Source organism: Bactrocera neohumeralis, unplaced genomic scaffold (assembly GCF_024586455.1).
Source record: "Bactrocera neohumeralis isolate Rockhampton unplaced genomic scaffold, APGP_CSIRO_Bneo_wtdbg2-racon-allhic-juicebox.fasta_v2 cluster09, whole genome shotgun sequence".
Lineage (NCBI taxonomy): Eukaryota > Metazoa > Arthropoda > Insecta > Diptera > Tephritidae > Bactrocera > Bactrocera neohumeralis.
Window position 1 is genome coordinate 10,861,751 of NW_026089622.1, and position 15,757 is coordinate 10,877,507.

Below are 15,757 nucleotides of genomic sequence, written 5' to 3' on the forward strand. Positions count from 1 at the left end.
TTATGCGGATGATCTTGGGGTGGTAGCAGTGGCCAAACAATTAGCCGACCTGAGAAATAAATGTAATGAGTGCTTAAATGGTCTACGCCAATGACTCTCTTCTGTGAGTCTGAAACTGGCGGAGGAGAAAACAGAAGTTTTACTCATAAGCACTAGGAAGATAGAAGAACGGATGGAGCTCACCATAGGGGAGTGCAAGACTACTTCACAGCCGCAACTGAAGTATCTGGGAGTAATATTGGATTCCAAGTTAAAATTTAAAGAACACCTGGCGTATTCTTCCGCGAAGGCAAACAAAATTTATAATGCCCTATCGGGAATGATGACCAATAAAGGCGTGCGTTCCAGCCGGCGATTCTTAATGGCGAAAGCAATGAGTTCCGTAATACTGTATGCGGCGCCAGTATGGATACAGGCAATGGATATAAAATCGTATGCTAAACAGATAATTGCAGTGCATAGGCTTTCTGCAATTCGGGTAATAAGTGCTTTCCGGACTATATCAACCGACGCTGTTGAAGTATTAGCCAGCATGCCGCCCATTGACATCCAGGGAGATGAACTCCACCGTTTATTTCATCTATCATCGCCTAAAACAGTATCGGCAAAGACAGAGGAGAGGAACAAGAGCATTAAAATGTGGCAGGAGCGGTGGAATTCCTCATCCATCCAAAGGGCGTTGGACTAACCGACTTATACCGGACATCCACTCTTGGATTGATAGACGACATGGGGACCTATACTTTTATCTGACCCAAATACTTAGTGGGCATGGGTGCTTCAGAAGCTACCTTTTCAGATTCCACAATGACATTAGTCCGAACTGTCCGACGTGTACAAAGCATATAGAAGACTCTGAACATGTACTATTTTATTGCCCTAGATTTTCAAATACAAGGGAAAAACTAAAAACCACACTCGGTGGCAGTTTTACAGTCGATAATTTAACGACACACATGTGTCAGTCGACTGATAAATGGAAAGCTGTCAGTGAAGCGTCAGCATCCATAATGACAAAACTGAGACTTTTTGAACAACTTAGATGTCTTGTAGCTCCTACGAAGTAATACTTAGCCGGTGGTTCCGTGGGAGAGTCTTGAGCTGGGAGTAGGTTAGGTTTAGCGGATTAAAGTTCCCCACTCCGGCTTTCGATGCTTCCCCCTACTATAAAAAAAAAGGAATATTATTTTTTTTTTCGCCGAGTTTACATACATATATGTATGTACATATTTCAAATAAAACAGATGTGCACGAGTAAAGTTTAGTGTTTAGGGGATGATATACAAACCGAACACTGTCGACCATTTCAATCATTGAAGCATAAGTATGCATCATTTCGGATATTTTCTGCTAATGCGAACGTTCACAAACAAATCAGGTATAAGCTGATCGCTAGTGATTCAAAGTTGTTCTCTATCGCTGATTTGAAGACAAACGGTTCGATTCGTGTACATGAATCGAACTGACAGAATCAGACAAAATCAACCGATTATGAACAAAATTTTTTTACTCGTTGCAGTCTAATATGTATACACACATTACCATATATATTTACGCTGGTTTTAGGCAATCCTGTTACAGCGGCAAGAGAAGCGGTAACAATCGGCAATAGTTAGTTTGTGTTTTTCGACAAAGCTCGGATTTTCTACCAACATAATAAGAAGCTTAGTCGTCGTGTCAATTCTTCGACTCTTTGACAAAACATGAGCTTCGGCATTGGTTGTCGATGGCAATGGAGATTTCGCATGAAACAATGTATAAAAAGTTGTGCGTAGACAAATTTACAAACATTAGGCGTAGGGTTCTTCATTAATGCGGTCATTTCATTTCGGCTTCGATTTAAGGAAATTGTCACAGTAATTATTGCGTTGTATTTATATATTTAAACATATTTTTGAGTGCATTCATACAAACGGGCGCATAATGCAAATGATGTGGCATTACCAAAACGATCATCGCAGCGTGAACGAAATGCATGAAATAGATCTGTTGATTCAGCACCTGTACTGAATCTTGGAAGGCGATGACGAATACGTCGTGCAGATCATAAATTCTTGCAAATTTATTTTATTGGTCATTAAAAACGTTGTGCAATTGTTTCGAATGCAAGACGAGAAATTATTCGTGAGCCACAAAGGTTTTTCCATCAGCATAATGCATTACTTCAATTGTTCAAAATTGTTCTCGATCGTATGCCAAATGATAATCACAAAATCGTAATAAAGGCTAATAGAACACCTTTTGGAGAGCATGCAAGGCGATTCGATGCACCGACAATTGATTAGGTTGCTATTCTAATTACTGGTTATCAGTTTCAATCCCGTGATTCATCGCAGAAATGAGCAATTACGTGTTCCGGAATTTCATTCTAGTTACGATGCATTACAATACCCAATATTGCATTGGAAAGGTGACGATGTATACCATATCAATGATTAATCCATGAACAGGTAAGTAATTGCCTATTTTCAGGCTGTTGACATTGGGTGTATAACGTAATGCCGAAAATCTCGAAATTTAGAGTCCCGACAATCAAAACACCGACAAATCAAGCAATAAAGCTTATTCAGCAGAATTCACTTTCTGTGTTTCGGGTGTATAACGTAATACCGACAATCAAAATCTCGAAATTTATAATTCCGACAATCAAAATACCGACATATCAAAACACCGACAAATTAAAACACCGACAAATCAAAACGCCGACAAATTAAAACACCGACAACTCATAACACCGACAAATCAAAAAGCCGACAATTCGAAATACGGACAGAAGAAATTTTTGTACAATATCCCAAAGAAGAAACAATACTAATCGATAGAGACATTTTGGATAACAATTGAGTAATTAAAAAGAACTTTATTTTATGAAAGGTTCTTTTGTACATTCGAGGCCCTGCGGCCTTCGGCCACGAACACGCTCAGGATCATAACCCTTAATCCATAGAATTCTTTCTCTGTGCTATGGAAGAAAAAGATGCTTGCTTATTTTTGCTGTTTACTAATATTATTCCATTAAAATAAACATAATTATAAAATTTTAACATTTAATTAAAATTTTAAACCATTATAACAAAGGAAACTCTGCAGAATGCAGAATGCAGAGTCATGTGCTGAACACATAGAAAGTGACAAACTTCAAGCGACCTCTATCAAATATTAAAAAACACACGTTTTTAAGGACACAGTTATTTAGACAGCTGTACGACTACATAACTGTATCCATAAGAACTTGTGTAATTAAACATTTGACAGACGTCGTTTGAAGTATGTCGCTCTCTATGTGTTCAGCACATAAAATGTATACAAATGTTTTTACAATTCAAAATTCTAGCCTACTTTAAATATTTAAAAGCAATTTGAAGTGCAAATTTTACATTTTTTACCGAGTTTGAAAATAATTTTATCCGGATGCCTTTGAAAAAAGCCTTTGTAATTTTGACAAGACATCGGTCATTTTAGAAAATATATTTGAAAATTGGCAGTTCATTTTGATATTAAATAAACGGACATATACTATATAATTTTCATGGAGACTCTTATTTCAAACAAAGGTGGTACCAAACTTTCTCTTAATGGTTATCTGTATAATATTGATAAAAAACGTGATAACCGCGTATATTGGATTTGCGATAAAAAAATATCATTTTTATGCAAAGGACGGGTGACAACAATTTTAAAAGATAATGGGTTACATGAACTAATAAAAAGTGCAACGGAGCATAGCCATGATCCAATGGCATACCAGGCCGATGTCTTAAAGACAAATACATCACTGAAGGATGATGCAACTAATTTTTTAGAAAAACCGTGCCAAATTATTGCAAGAGCTACGGCTCGATGTAACAAAAGTTCTCGGAAATATTTACCCACACCGTCCGCCCAAAACCAAAAAATCAATAGGGCAAGACAGAAGCAACAGTTGAAACAAACAAAATGTGTAAAAGATTTGGAAATTCCGTGTCATTTGCAGAAAGTCGACGGGAAACAATTTCTAGTTTCATTAAAAAAGTTCGGAAATCAATGTATAGTTTTGTTGGCAACTGTAGAGAACGTCCGCTTACTTGCAAAAAGTAGCATATGGATAATGGACGGCACATTCAAAGTTGTTCCATCCTTCATGAGGCAATTGTTTACAATGCATGGTCGCATAGGTACAAACACATGCAGTGAAATTGTACCGCTTGTTTATTGCATCATGACAGAGAAAAGTGAAAAATGCTATGACGAATTTTTGTATGAATTGATGAAATTCGCATGTAATAATAACATTTCCTTAAATCCGAAAATAATTTTAACCGATTTTGAAAAAGCCAGCGTCAAATCCTTTATAAACTTTTTCCCAGACGTTAAATACAAAGGCTGTTTTTTCCATTTAGGCCAAATTATTTGGAGGCGTATACAAAAAGAAGGGCTTCAAAAGAAATATGGAAGAAATGAAGAGTTCTCTCTTAAAATTAGGCAACTAAAGGCTCTTGCTTTCGTACCTGCTGATGAAATACCATCATACTTTGAAGCATTGAAAAGTGATAATAAGGATTTTATGAAAATTGCTAAATTTTTTGAAGAATCTTATATATTTGGGAAACCCTTAAAAAATAAAAAGGTTAAAGCCCCAGTATATGCTCCAAATTATTGGTCAGTATTTGAAAACGTGATATATAACCTTCCGAGAACGCAAAATAATGTTGAGTCATGGCATCGGCGTCTTTCGTGCTTAGTTTGGCAATACCATGGAAATATATTCAATCTTATATCAAATTTGATTAAAGAACAAGTTTTGGTAGAAACCAAAATTCAAAAGATACTCACTGGTGAAAAACAAACTAAACGGCGACACCTGGAAAAAAGGGAGAGTTACATTAAGGCAGTATTAATGGAAAGGGAAAACTATGTTCCTGAAGAATATTTAGTCAATATAGCTAAGAATCTTACTTTAATCTAACAAATAATTTTTTGGAAATATCATCTGAATAACTTATAAATAAATGAATTATGTCACTAAATTTATTGTTTCTGTTAAGTACCTTTTACCTTTTATGAAAATAGTTACGGGTAAATTTTAGAATAGCATCCCATGATTTCGGGGTTAAAATGCGTATGTACGGATAGAGGAGATCTTCCAGATCAAAAAAAAATATATATAAAGTTGCCGCTGACTTATGGTTTTTGAGATATTTGAATTTAAAGTTCAAAAATTCAACTAATTAAAACGCGTGTTTCTCCGATTTATACTTAATTTTACACTAACATTTTTAACTTTTATATCCACTAATAATTCACTAATTCTTTTCTAACCATTTATTTTATATTAAATAGTGCAAACATAATTTTTATTCAATATTTAACTTTTGTTCAAATATTTTTGTTCACACAATAACAAAAAGGTTGCATTCTATCTAACAGGAACAGTGCTGAAGAGCGCACCCCTGCATGCGGCTCAGCACGCCTACAGAGCGGGTAGATCCACTAACACTGCTCTGTACCAGATAACCTCTGAAATAGAGAGTTCACTGGAGCATGGAGAGGTGATGCTTTCCGCGTTCTTAGACATCGAAGGTGCCTTTGACAACACGTCTCATAAAAGTGTAGCCAAGGCACTGGAGAAAAGGAAAGTGGCAACACCGGTGCGCAGATGGATTGAATCTGTATTGCGTACCAGAGTTGCTGAGACCACAGTAGGTGACAAGAGGATTCGTCTTGGTACGACAAGAGGCTGCCCACAGGGAGGTGTGTTATCACCCCTGCTATGGAGTCTAGCTGTAGACGCCCTGTTAGTACTGCTAACGAACAATGGGATCCGCTGCCAAGAGTATGCGGACGACATTGTAATTATAGCAAGAGGCAAATAAGAAGATACTCTCTGTGACCTAATACAAAGAGGTCTAAACCTGGCGAAGATGTGGTGTAAAGAGGTTGAATTAAACATCAATCCCTCCAAGACGACCGTAGTCCCGTTTACGAGACGCAGGTCCTTACCCGATCTCAGGAACCTTACACTTGGGGGCAGAGAGATAGGAATGACCGGAAGTGTCAAATACCTAGGGTTAATGCTAGACTCTACGTTGCGGTGGAATCAGCATGTAAACCTGACCCTGGTCAAGGCAACAAAAGCTTTAATGGTGTGCAACCGGCTGGCGGGCAAGTCCTGGGGCTGTAAGCCAAGGATCCTCAGGTGGTTGTACACCATGATAGTGCGACCAATAATCACATACGGGGCGGTGGCCTGGGCCTCGGTTAAGACCAAGCTATCGAAGCTGCAACGGCTAGCCTGTGTCTGCATGACGGGCGTAATGCGTACCTGTCCAACGGCAGCACTGGAGGTTCTGATGGAGCTTACTCCGCTTCATTTGGTTATCGGTCAGGTGGCCAAGCACACAATTCTGCAAATAACGGCAGAGGGGTGGGGCAAAGGTAGGGTAATCTCGTCCCAGAGGATGGTAAAGATAAGTGGCGATGTACCATCAGCCCTCCTCCCGAGGGACAGCACTATCAAAACAGTTAACTTCAAGAAGAAGTTTAAGGTCACCCTCGGTAACAAAGACGAATGGAATGATTCCAACGAATGAAAATGTCGGAGGGAATCGGTGCGGGGATCGCGGGCCCACGCACTAAGCTCTCCATACCCATGTGAGAGTTCCCAAGCATTTTCCAGGCAGAAGTTTTTGCCATAAGTCGGTGTATAGAAATAAACCTCCATCGCAACTATCGCAATGAGAGAATAGCCATTCTCAGCGATAGCCAAGCGGCGCTAAAAGCGATCTCTTCTTACGAAATCAAATCGCTATTAGTGCAGGAGTGCAGGGAGAGGCTGAACAGCCTTGCAGAACGTAACCAGGTACACCTAATCTGGGTGCCTGGGCACAGAGGTATAGCCGGTAATGAACTGGCGGATGAGCTAGTCCGCTCCGCAGCCTCTACCAAGATGGTGGGACCGGAACCCTTTATTGGGGTAGGTCCACATACCATAAAGGAGCTACTTCGCAGGGAAGAAGGAGTGGGCAGAGAGGAGCATTGGCGGCAAACGCGTGGTATGAGATATGCCAAGTTGCTAATGGGAGGATACAATCTAAGCAGGTTCAAGGTTTTAATAAACCTCCCCAGGAACAAACTCAGGCTACTGGTCGCATGGTATACCGGCCACTGCAAGCTGAATAGGCACCTGTACAACATGGGCCTATCCTCTTGCATTAACTGCCGGTTCTGCGACTTGGAGCCTGAAACCCCGGAGCACCTGCTGATTGACTGCACAGCAGTCTGTAGACGCAGGACTAAGGCCCTCGGGTCAATGCTTCCGGATAGGGATCGCATAGCCTCACTAGCGCCCAGAAGTCTATTGAACTTCATCAATGCGCTGGGGCTAGGTGAGTCTATGTAGGTTAGGAGAGGGCACAATAGACCAAAGGTCGCGGTGCATTCCTCGTATTAATCAATCAATCAATCAATCAATCTAATAATCAGTGTTACATTAAGTACATATTTTACAGAATAACCAAAAGAAATAAAGAAAACAAATAATACCCAAATGACAAGAAATAAATAACACATTCGCTTTTCGCATAGAATTCTTCATTTCGCGTTGAACTCCTTTTCGGGATGGCGGCCTTCGGTCGCGCATTAAATAAATTACCCTGGTCAGACCAACACCTGGGCGTGCTCAGTTCTTTTGCGTTGAAATCCTTTTTGCGTTGGCGGCCTTCGGCCGCACTTCAAAAAAATAACCCTTGGCCGGACCAACACCTGGGAGTGCTCAGTTCTTTTGCGTTGAAATCCTTTTTGCGTTGGCGGCCTTTGGCCGCACTTCAAAAAAAAAACCCTTGGCCGGACCAACACCTGGGAGTGCTCAGTTCTTTTGCGTTGAAGTCCTTTTTTCGTTGGAGTACCTTGGCCGGACCAACACCTGGGAGTGCTCAGTTCTTTTGCGTTGAAGTCCTTTTTGCGTTGGCGGCCTTCGGCCTTCAAAAAAATAACCCTCGTCCGGACCAACACCTGGGAGTGCTCAGTTCTTTTGCGTTGAACTCCTCTTTGCGTTAGCGGCCTTCGGCCGCGCTTCAAAAAAATAACCCTCGGCCGGACAAACACCTGGGCGTGCTCAGTTCTTTTGCGTTGGCGGCCTTCGGCCTTCAAAAAAATAACCCTCGTCCGGACCAACACCTGGGAGTGCTCAGTTCTTTTGCGTTGAAATCCTTTTTGCGTTGGCGGCCTTTGGCTGCACTTCAAAAAAATAACCCTTGGCCGGACCAACACCTGGGAGTGCTCAGTTCTTTTGCGTTGAACTCCTTTTTGCGTTGGCGGCCTTCGGCCTTCAAAAAAATAACCCTCGTCCGGACCAACACCTGGGAGTGCTCAGTTCTTTTGCGTTGAACTCCTTTTTGCGTTAGCGGCCTTCGGCCGCGCTTCAAAAAAATAACCCTCGGCCGGACCAACACCTGGGAGTGCTCAGTTCTTTTGCGTTGAAATCCTTTTTGCGTTGGCGGCCTTCGGCCGCACTTCAAAAAAATAACCCTCGGCCGGACCAACACCTGGGAGTGCTCAGTTCTTTTGCGTTGAAATCCTTTTTGCGTTGGCGGCCTTTGGCCGCACTTCAAAAAAATAACCCTCGTCCGGACCAACACCTGGGAGTGCTCAGTTCTTTTGCGTTGAAATCCTTTTTGCGTTGGCGGCCTTTGGCCGCACTTCAAAAAAAAAACCCTCGGCCGGACCAACACCTGGGCGTGCTCAGTTCTTTTGCGTTGAACTCCTTTTTGCGTTGGCGGCCTTGGGCCGCACTTCAAAAAAATAACCCTCGGCCGGACCAACACCTGGGCGTGCTCAGTTCTTTTGCGTTGAACTCCCTTTTGCGTTGGCGGCCTTGGGCCGCACTTCAAAAAAATAACCCTTGGCCGGACCAACACCTCGGCGTGCTCAGTTCTTTTGCGTTGAACTGATTTTTGCGTTGGCGGCCTTCGGCCGCGCTTCAAAAAAATAACCTTCGGCAGGACCAACACCTGGGCGTGCTCAGTTCTTTTGCGTTGAACTCCTTTTTGCGTTGGCGGCCTTTGGCCGCACTTCAAAAAAATAACCCTCGGCCGGACCAACACCTGGGCGTGCTCAGTTCTTTTGCGTTGAACTCCTTTTTGCGTTGGCGGCCTTCGGCCGCGCTTCAAAAAAATAACCCTCGGCCGGACCAACACCTGGGCGTGCTCAGTTCTTTTGCGTTGAACTCCTTTTTGCGTTGGCGGCCTTTGGCCGCACTTCAAAAAAATAACCCTCGTCCGGACCAACACCTGGGAGTGCTCAGTTCTTTTGCGTTGAAATCCTTTTTGCGTTGGCGGCCTTCGGCCGCGCTTCAAGAAAATAACCCTCGGCCGGACGAACACCTGGGCGTGCTCAGTTCTTTTGCGTTGAACTCCCTTTTGCGTTGGCGGCCTTGGGCCGCACTTCAAAAAAATAACCCTTGGCCGGACCAACACCTCGGCGTGCTCAGTTCTTTTGCGTTGAACTGATTTTTGCGTTGGCGGCCTTCGGCCGCGCTTCAAAAAAATAACCCTCGGCCGGACCAACACCTAGGCGTGTTCAGTTGTTTTGCGTTGAAATCCTTATTTTTTATGGAGTTTGTACGATTTGTCGTTATTTTGATTTGTCGGTGTTTTGATTTGTCGGTATTTTGATTTGTCGTTATTTTGATTTGTCGGTGTTCTGATTTGTCGGTATTTTGATTTGTCGGTATTTTGATTTAGCTGCATATTTAAATTTTGTCGGTATTTTGATGTCGGCATTTTGAATTTCGGTATTTTAAGTGTATCCCCTGTGTTTCAATAGAAATAAAGGCGGACAAGATAATATATTTTTGACATGTCGGCATTTTGGTTTGTCGGTATTTTGTTTTTTCGGTGTTCTGATTTGTCGGTGTTTTGATTTTTCGATATTTTGATTTAGATGTATATTTAAATTTTTTCGGTATTTTGATTTGTCGGCATTTTAAACTTCGGTATTTTAAGTGTATCCCGTTGACATTTCTATTGTATAATTTTCTAAAGTTACATTTAGCATTTATTTTCAGGTCGGCATGTACAGAAAAAGTGAATGCCATACATTTTTATTCGTACCGACTGATGGTTCGTCCACAAAAAAAAATTATACCTTGAGATGTGGTAAACTGTATCATCAATACATTGTTGATAGGTATGTCAAAATAGAAAACGCGCTTTAATATTTTCGTTTCAACCAAGCAAAATTAAGACCTGAAGTATATACATACATATGTATAATGTTGTCAAATAAGTATCGGGTGATTTTTTAAGAGCTTGATAACTTTTTTTTTAAAAAAACGCATAAAATTTGCAAAATCTCATCGGTTCTTTATTTGAAACGTTAGATTGGTTCATGACATTTACTTTTGAAGATAATTTCATTTAAATGTTGACCGCGGCTGCGTCTTAGGTGGTCCATTCGGAAAGTCCAATTTTGGGCAACTTTTTCGAGCATTTCGGCCGGAATAGCCCGAATTTCTTCGGAAATGTTGTCTTCCAAAGCTGGAATAGTTGCTGGCTTATTTCTGTAGACTTTAGACTTGACGTAGCCCCACAAAAAATAGTCTAAAGGCGTTAAATCGCATGATCTTGGTGGCCAACTGCCCATGCATCCCGAAAAATGCACTGTTTGGTGTGGTTTGTACGCTGGTGGAATCATTGGACCGTATTTTTTCAAAGATGCTGTTGGACGCAACGTTACGGTGAATGGCGATCGCTATCGTTCGATGCTAACAAACTTTTTGTTGCCAAAAATGGAAGAACTGAACTTGGTTGACATGTGGTTTCAACAAGATGGCGCTACATGCCACACAGCTCGCGATTCTATGGCCATTTTGAGGGAAAACTTCGGAGAACAATTCATCTCAAGAAATGGACCCGTAAGTTGGCCACCAAGATCATGCGATTTAACGCCTTTAGACTATTTTTTGTGGGGCTACGTCAAGTCTAAAGTCTACAGAAATAAGCCAGCAACTATTCCAGCTTTGGAAGACAACATTTCCGAAGAAATTCGGGCTATTCCGGCCGAAATGCTCGAAAAAGTTGCCCAAAATTGGACTTTCCGAATGGACCACCCAAGACGCAGCCGCGGTCAACATTTAAATGAAATTATCTTCAAAAAGTAAATGTCATGAACCAATCTAACGTTTCAAATAAAGAACCGATGAGATTTTGCAAATTTTATGCGTTTTTTTTTTAAAAAAAAAGTTATCAAGCTCTTAAAAAATCACCCGATATATCCCTTCCCTTTTTTTGCTCTTTATTCAATGCTTTATAAAAAGTGTTACAGTGATCGGCTTTCTGCAGATGGTTAAAAATGGTTTGGTGACTAACTTCCATCTTCTGGGCGATGTCACGAGATGCCACATGCAGGTCTAACTCGATGATTTTGATCGGTATTCGTAGTCACAGGTCTTCCGCCGGCTGGCTTATCCATGGTGTTGCTTTCACCCGCTCTGAATCGTCGAAACGATTCCTTCGCAGTTCGAAGTGATAGGGTATCATTCCCCAAAACACCATTAATATCACGGAAACGTTTCTCAATCGCATTTGGCTTTAACGAAGGAAAACTTTAAAATAGCGCGCGAATTTCGGCGTTAGTGAACTCCATGTTTACACGTCTATAACTGTTGAACGCAATATCCAAACTAATCATGCATTACGTCGTTTTGTAGGTTATGTCAAGACCTTTCAAATATGTATAGTATTGCTCTGTAGCGCTTTATACATAGCCGCCAAATTCAAAAGACGAAAAGGAAGGGAGATACATATTTGACAACGTAATATTGGGTTGTCAAAAAAGTCTTGCGGTATTTTTATTGATTTTTTTTTTTTATTGAAATTGAAATGAATTTTTGATGACTCGTGCCCAGCTCTTGACCGATGCTACAGCTGCTACTATGCCGGTCTCTTTCGACCAATTCAGCGATTTTATAGCAATTTTCGACGACAGGCCTTCCGGAGCGTGGCGCATCTTCGACCACCTCTACACCAGAACGAAAACGTTGAAACCATCGTTTTGCGGTGGAAATGGAAACTGTATCGGGTCCATAAACTGCACAAATTTTATTGGCGGCTTGAGATGCATTTTTGCCTATATCGTAGTAGTACTGTAAAATATGCCGTATTTTCTCTTTATTTTGCTCCATGTTTGCGACGCTATAACTCAATCAAACACGTGTTAGCGCGTAAAATGAGCTTTCCAAAAAGGTATAGCATGACCCGATGCGACGAATAAAAGTAGAACTACGCGCTTTCAGCGCCAACTAGCGAAAATACCGCAAGACTTTTTTGACAAGCTATTATTAAGGGGGGCGCCTGATTTAGAGGCTTCAAAAAATCGTTTTTTGTTAAGGATTTTTTTGGGAGGGAAAAAAATAATTGATTAAAGCGAAATTTCTAGGGTTTTTAGTTATATATTTAAACATCATTCGCAAATTTTTTGGATACGAAATCTTTGATATTCTGCCTTTGGGAAGCAATTGCCCGATGCATCACGCATGTGCACAAAAAATTCAAAGAGATTAATATTTTTAAATAATTTACTTAAACTAAAAAAATTCCAAAAAAAGTGTTAAATTCTACAAATTTTTTTATTTTCCGACCAAAAAAAATTACACTTTGTGTTGTTTAAAAATATGTTCAAACTTGACTTTTCTTAGTTTAAATAGAAGATAATTTAATACCAAAGATAATAAACTTTGCCCCAATTCCATATTACGTTTAGATTTTTTTGTATTCTTCCAGCTATTTAATAAAAATCGTAAAAATGAAAAACCGAGAAATCACGCGTCAAAGTTTTCGCTTTTTGCCCAAGCGCTAATATATCTGCTAGACGCTTGGTCACTATATCCCTTCTAGCTTCGCCAATATTTCGAATTCCCATCTATAACTTTGGGAACATTTTCTTAGGTAATTTTTAAAGAGATTTAACCAAAAACAATAAACTGTTTTAAGCTTCTGAAGCAGTCCCTCCCTTTATTTGCAAGATGCGATAGCGAATGATACTAATGTTAATGACATCGGACGTTTAACTATTTTGCCATCTTCGTATATTGGTAGTCCACGGCATATGAACGAATATGCACAAGGCACAACGTTTAACTTTATTTGCAAGTATATAAACAAAGGGAGCGATATGGCTGTTTTCGATGTTGCTGGTGATAGTAGAAATGTTGTTGTTGTTTTAACGGTTTCTCGTTAGGATGGTAACGGTTATCTGTCTTGTCGACGTCATCTAAGACGACTGTCAGTGTCATACCGAGACTCGTCAGGGTCTATTCTGGATAAGTAGGAGTTTAACCTGCTACAATAGCTCTTCGTCTGCGATGGGTGGTGGTTTGACTCCAAGAACGCCATTGACGGGAAGGGAGTCGGTGAAAGTGTTGATGGCTCCACTGTGAATGGCGGACAGCAGCAGGAACTGCTTGGAGTGGAGTTCGTTGTGCTCCTTAACTAGGCCGGCCGATTGCCTTGTATATTGCCAACAACTTTCTTTGTCTTTTCCCCCATGTCTGCCGGCTAGCGACTTCAGGATTTTGTTGCGGCTCTGTACCTTGGCGATAATCGTGGTCGTATGGGGAAGAAGGAGCATAGACTATCAAAGGTTACACCTAAAATCTTAGGGTTATTAACAGTCGGAATTTTGACGCCATCGACTGCAATATCAAGTTCAAGTCTATACTCCTTCGTCCAGTTCGTAAAAATGGTCGCTGTGGATTTGGTGGGGGAAAGTGTGAGGTTCCGTGCAGTGCGGAAACTAGAAAGGTCGGAGAGCTAGTTGTTTACTTTCGAACACATGCCATCGATTCCATTGCCCGCCGTCAATATCGTACAATCATCTACGTTCGAGGTTATGGAAACCCCCTCTGGTGGCTGCGGGAGTTTCAAGATGTAGAAGTTAAACAGTAACGGGGAGGGGGTACACCGAGAGTTCGTCCCACCTGGCCAAACGATTAATGGTGTGTGTTACCTTGCTGTTATGAAGCGTCTTTTGTCACGCATTCGTTGTGCTCGACCACAATACCGTGAAGCAGGGTCCTGGCGCCTGTTGCACGATAATGCGCCGTGTCATCGGTCGACGCTTGTCACTGATTTTTTGACAAAAAACTCCATATTAACCATTAATCACTCACCCTACTCACCTGATCTAGCACCCTGTGATTTTTACCTATTTGGAAAACTTCATTTGTCCATGAAAGGACACTGGTTTCGAGACATTTCAGCTATCCAAAAGGCGACGACCGATATTCTCAAGAGCATTTCGAAAAATGACCTTAAACACTCATTTGAAATGCTAATTGACCGGGCTAAACGCTGTATCGAAGCACAAGGAAACTACTTTGAATAAAAAAAATTACTTTTGAAAAATATTAATTATTGTGGTGTTTTTAGCAGTCCTGTTTCGTTTGCGACAGAGCTTGTAGAAGTTAAACAGTAACGGGGAGAGGACACCACCCTGCGGAACCCCCTGTTTAATTCTTCTCAGTTTAGATGTTTCACCTCGAAATAGTACGGATGATTGACAACCGCTCAGGTAGTTCATGGTCCACCTCTTCAATCCTGGAGGAAGCGTAGTTTTCTCAATGTCTTGCAGTAGCGGTGTGTGGTTGACTGTGTCAAAAGCTTTTGACAAGTCCAACGCTACGAGGATCGTTCTCTCACAGGGCGGTTTCTGGTTGAGGCCACGAACTATCTGAGCGTTTATGACGTTAAGTGCTGTGGTGGTTCTGTGCACTTTTCGGAATCCATGCTGGTGGCTGGCTAGGCTCAGGTGGTGAGTGAAGATCGGGAGTAGCAAGTCCGCAAGTGTCTTTACTACTGGGGAGAGGAGAGTTATCGGACGATAAGATTCCCCTTTATTGGCGGGTTTCAGTAGTAGGACCACTCTTTCGACTTTCTACTCATCGGGCATTTGAAGGGTGTTCAGCGACTGTTTGAGGACCTTGGTGAGATAGCTTACTTCCGTCGAGCCTAGATGCTTTAGCATTAGCATGTTAATTCCATCAGGGCCAATGGATTTAGAAGATTTTGATTTGTTGTCGACCTCCTCATTGGTGAAAGTAAGTGGCGCCCAGTCTTTTGGCATTTTGCGCAGCCGTGGGTTAGCACATCGCTTGGCTTTGTCTACCGAAGGGTGCAGTGTAAACTGCCGGCTAAAATAGCTCGCGCACTTCTTCGGGACCGAAGAGGTGTGACCATTGAATTGAACTTCAACTCGGTCGTCGTGTCTCTTCGGGTTAGACAAAGCTTTAACTGTAGCCCAAAGCTTACTCACTCCGGTGGAGAGGTTACAGGACTTCAGGTGCTCTATCCATTTCGTCCGCTTATGTTGGTTTACCATTCGCCGAATCTCCAAATTGAGATCCCTTATTCGGAGATTCCTGGGATCGGCAGGGCGTGAGATGTCGCGCTCGTTAGCTAAAACGGCTACTTCGGCTGGGAAATTGGGGCGGGTTTCCGCTATTCTTCCAGCCGGGACGAAGCGAGCGGTAGCAGCTGCGATCACCTTGCGGAAACGACGTTCGCCAACGCATACGTCCGTAGTAATGGGTAGAGCGTTGAAGGTGCTCTTTCTTTTTGAAAGAAAATATTAAATATTTTTGAAATGACAAGCGATCTCCGGCGGCGCCAAAAAAAAAGGTCCTCCACTGCTGCCGTGATTGCAGCCTTCTCTGTTGATAAAACCTAAACAAAAAAAATTCTCGTTAAACTAAAACATATTGTCTGTACGATGACCTTCGGGC

The 15,757-nt window shown here is 41.7% G+C and overlaps 1 protein-coding gene across 10 annotated transcripts in view; it reads right to left on the bottom strand.

The window, feature by feature from the left end:
• Positions 1 to 15,757, bottom strand: part of LOC126764471 (tubulin polyglutamylase TTLL5) — a 244,951-nt gene that overhangs the window by 204,305 nt on the left and 24,889 nt on the right. For 4 of the 10 annotated variants that reach the window (XM_050482151.1, XM_050482149.1, XM_050482150.1 and 1 more), the window contains exon 2: positions 4,813 to 4,840. The exons of the other annotated variants lie outside the window; for them this stretch is intronic. Coding sequence is in view for 1 of the 4 variants with exons in the window: in XM_050482146.1 (XP_050338103.1) it covers positions 4,813 to 4,840 (28 nt within the window). In the remaining 3 variants the exon portion in view is untranslated. The remainder of the gene's footprint in view (positions 1 to 4,812; positions 4,841 to 15,757) is intronic. 10 annotated transcript variants of the gene reach the window in all.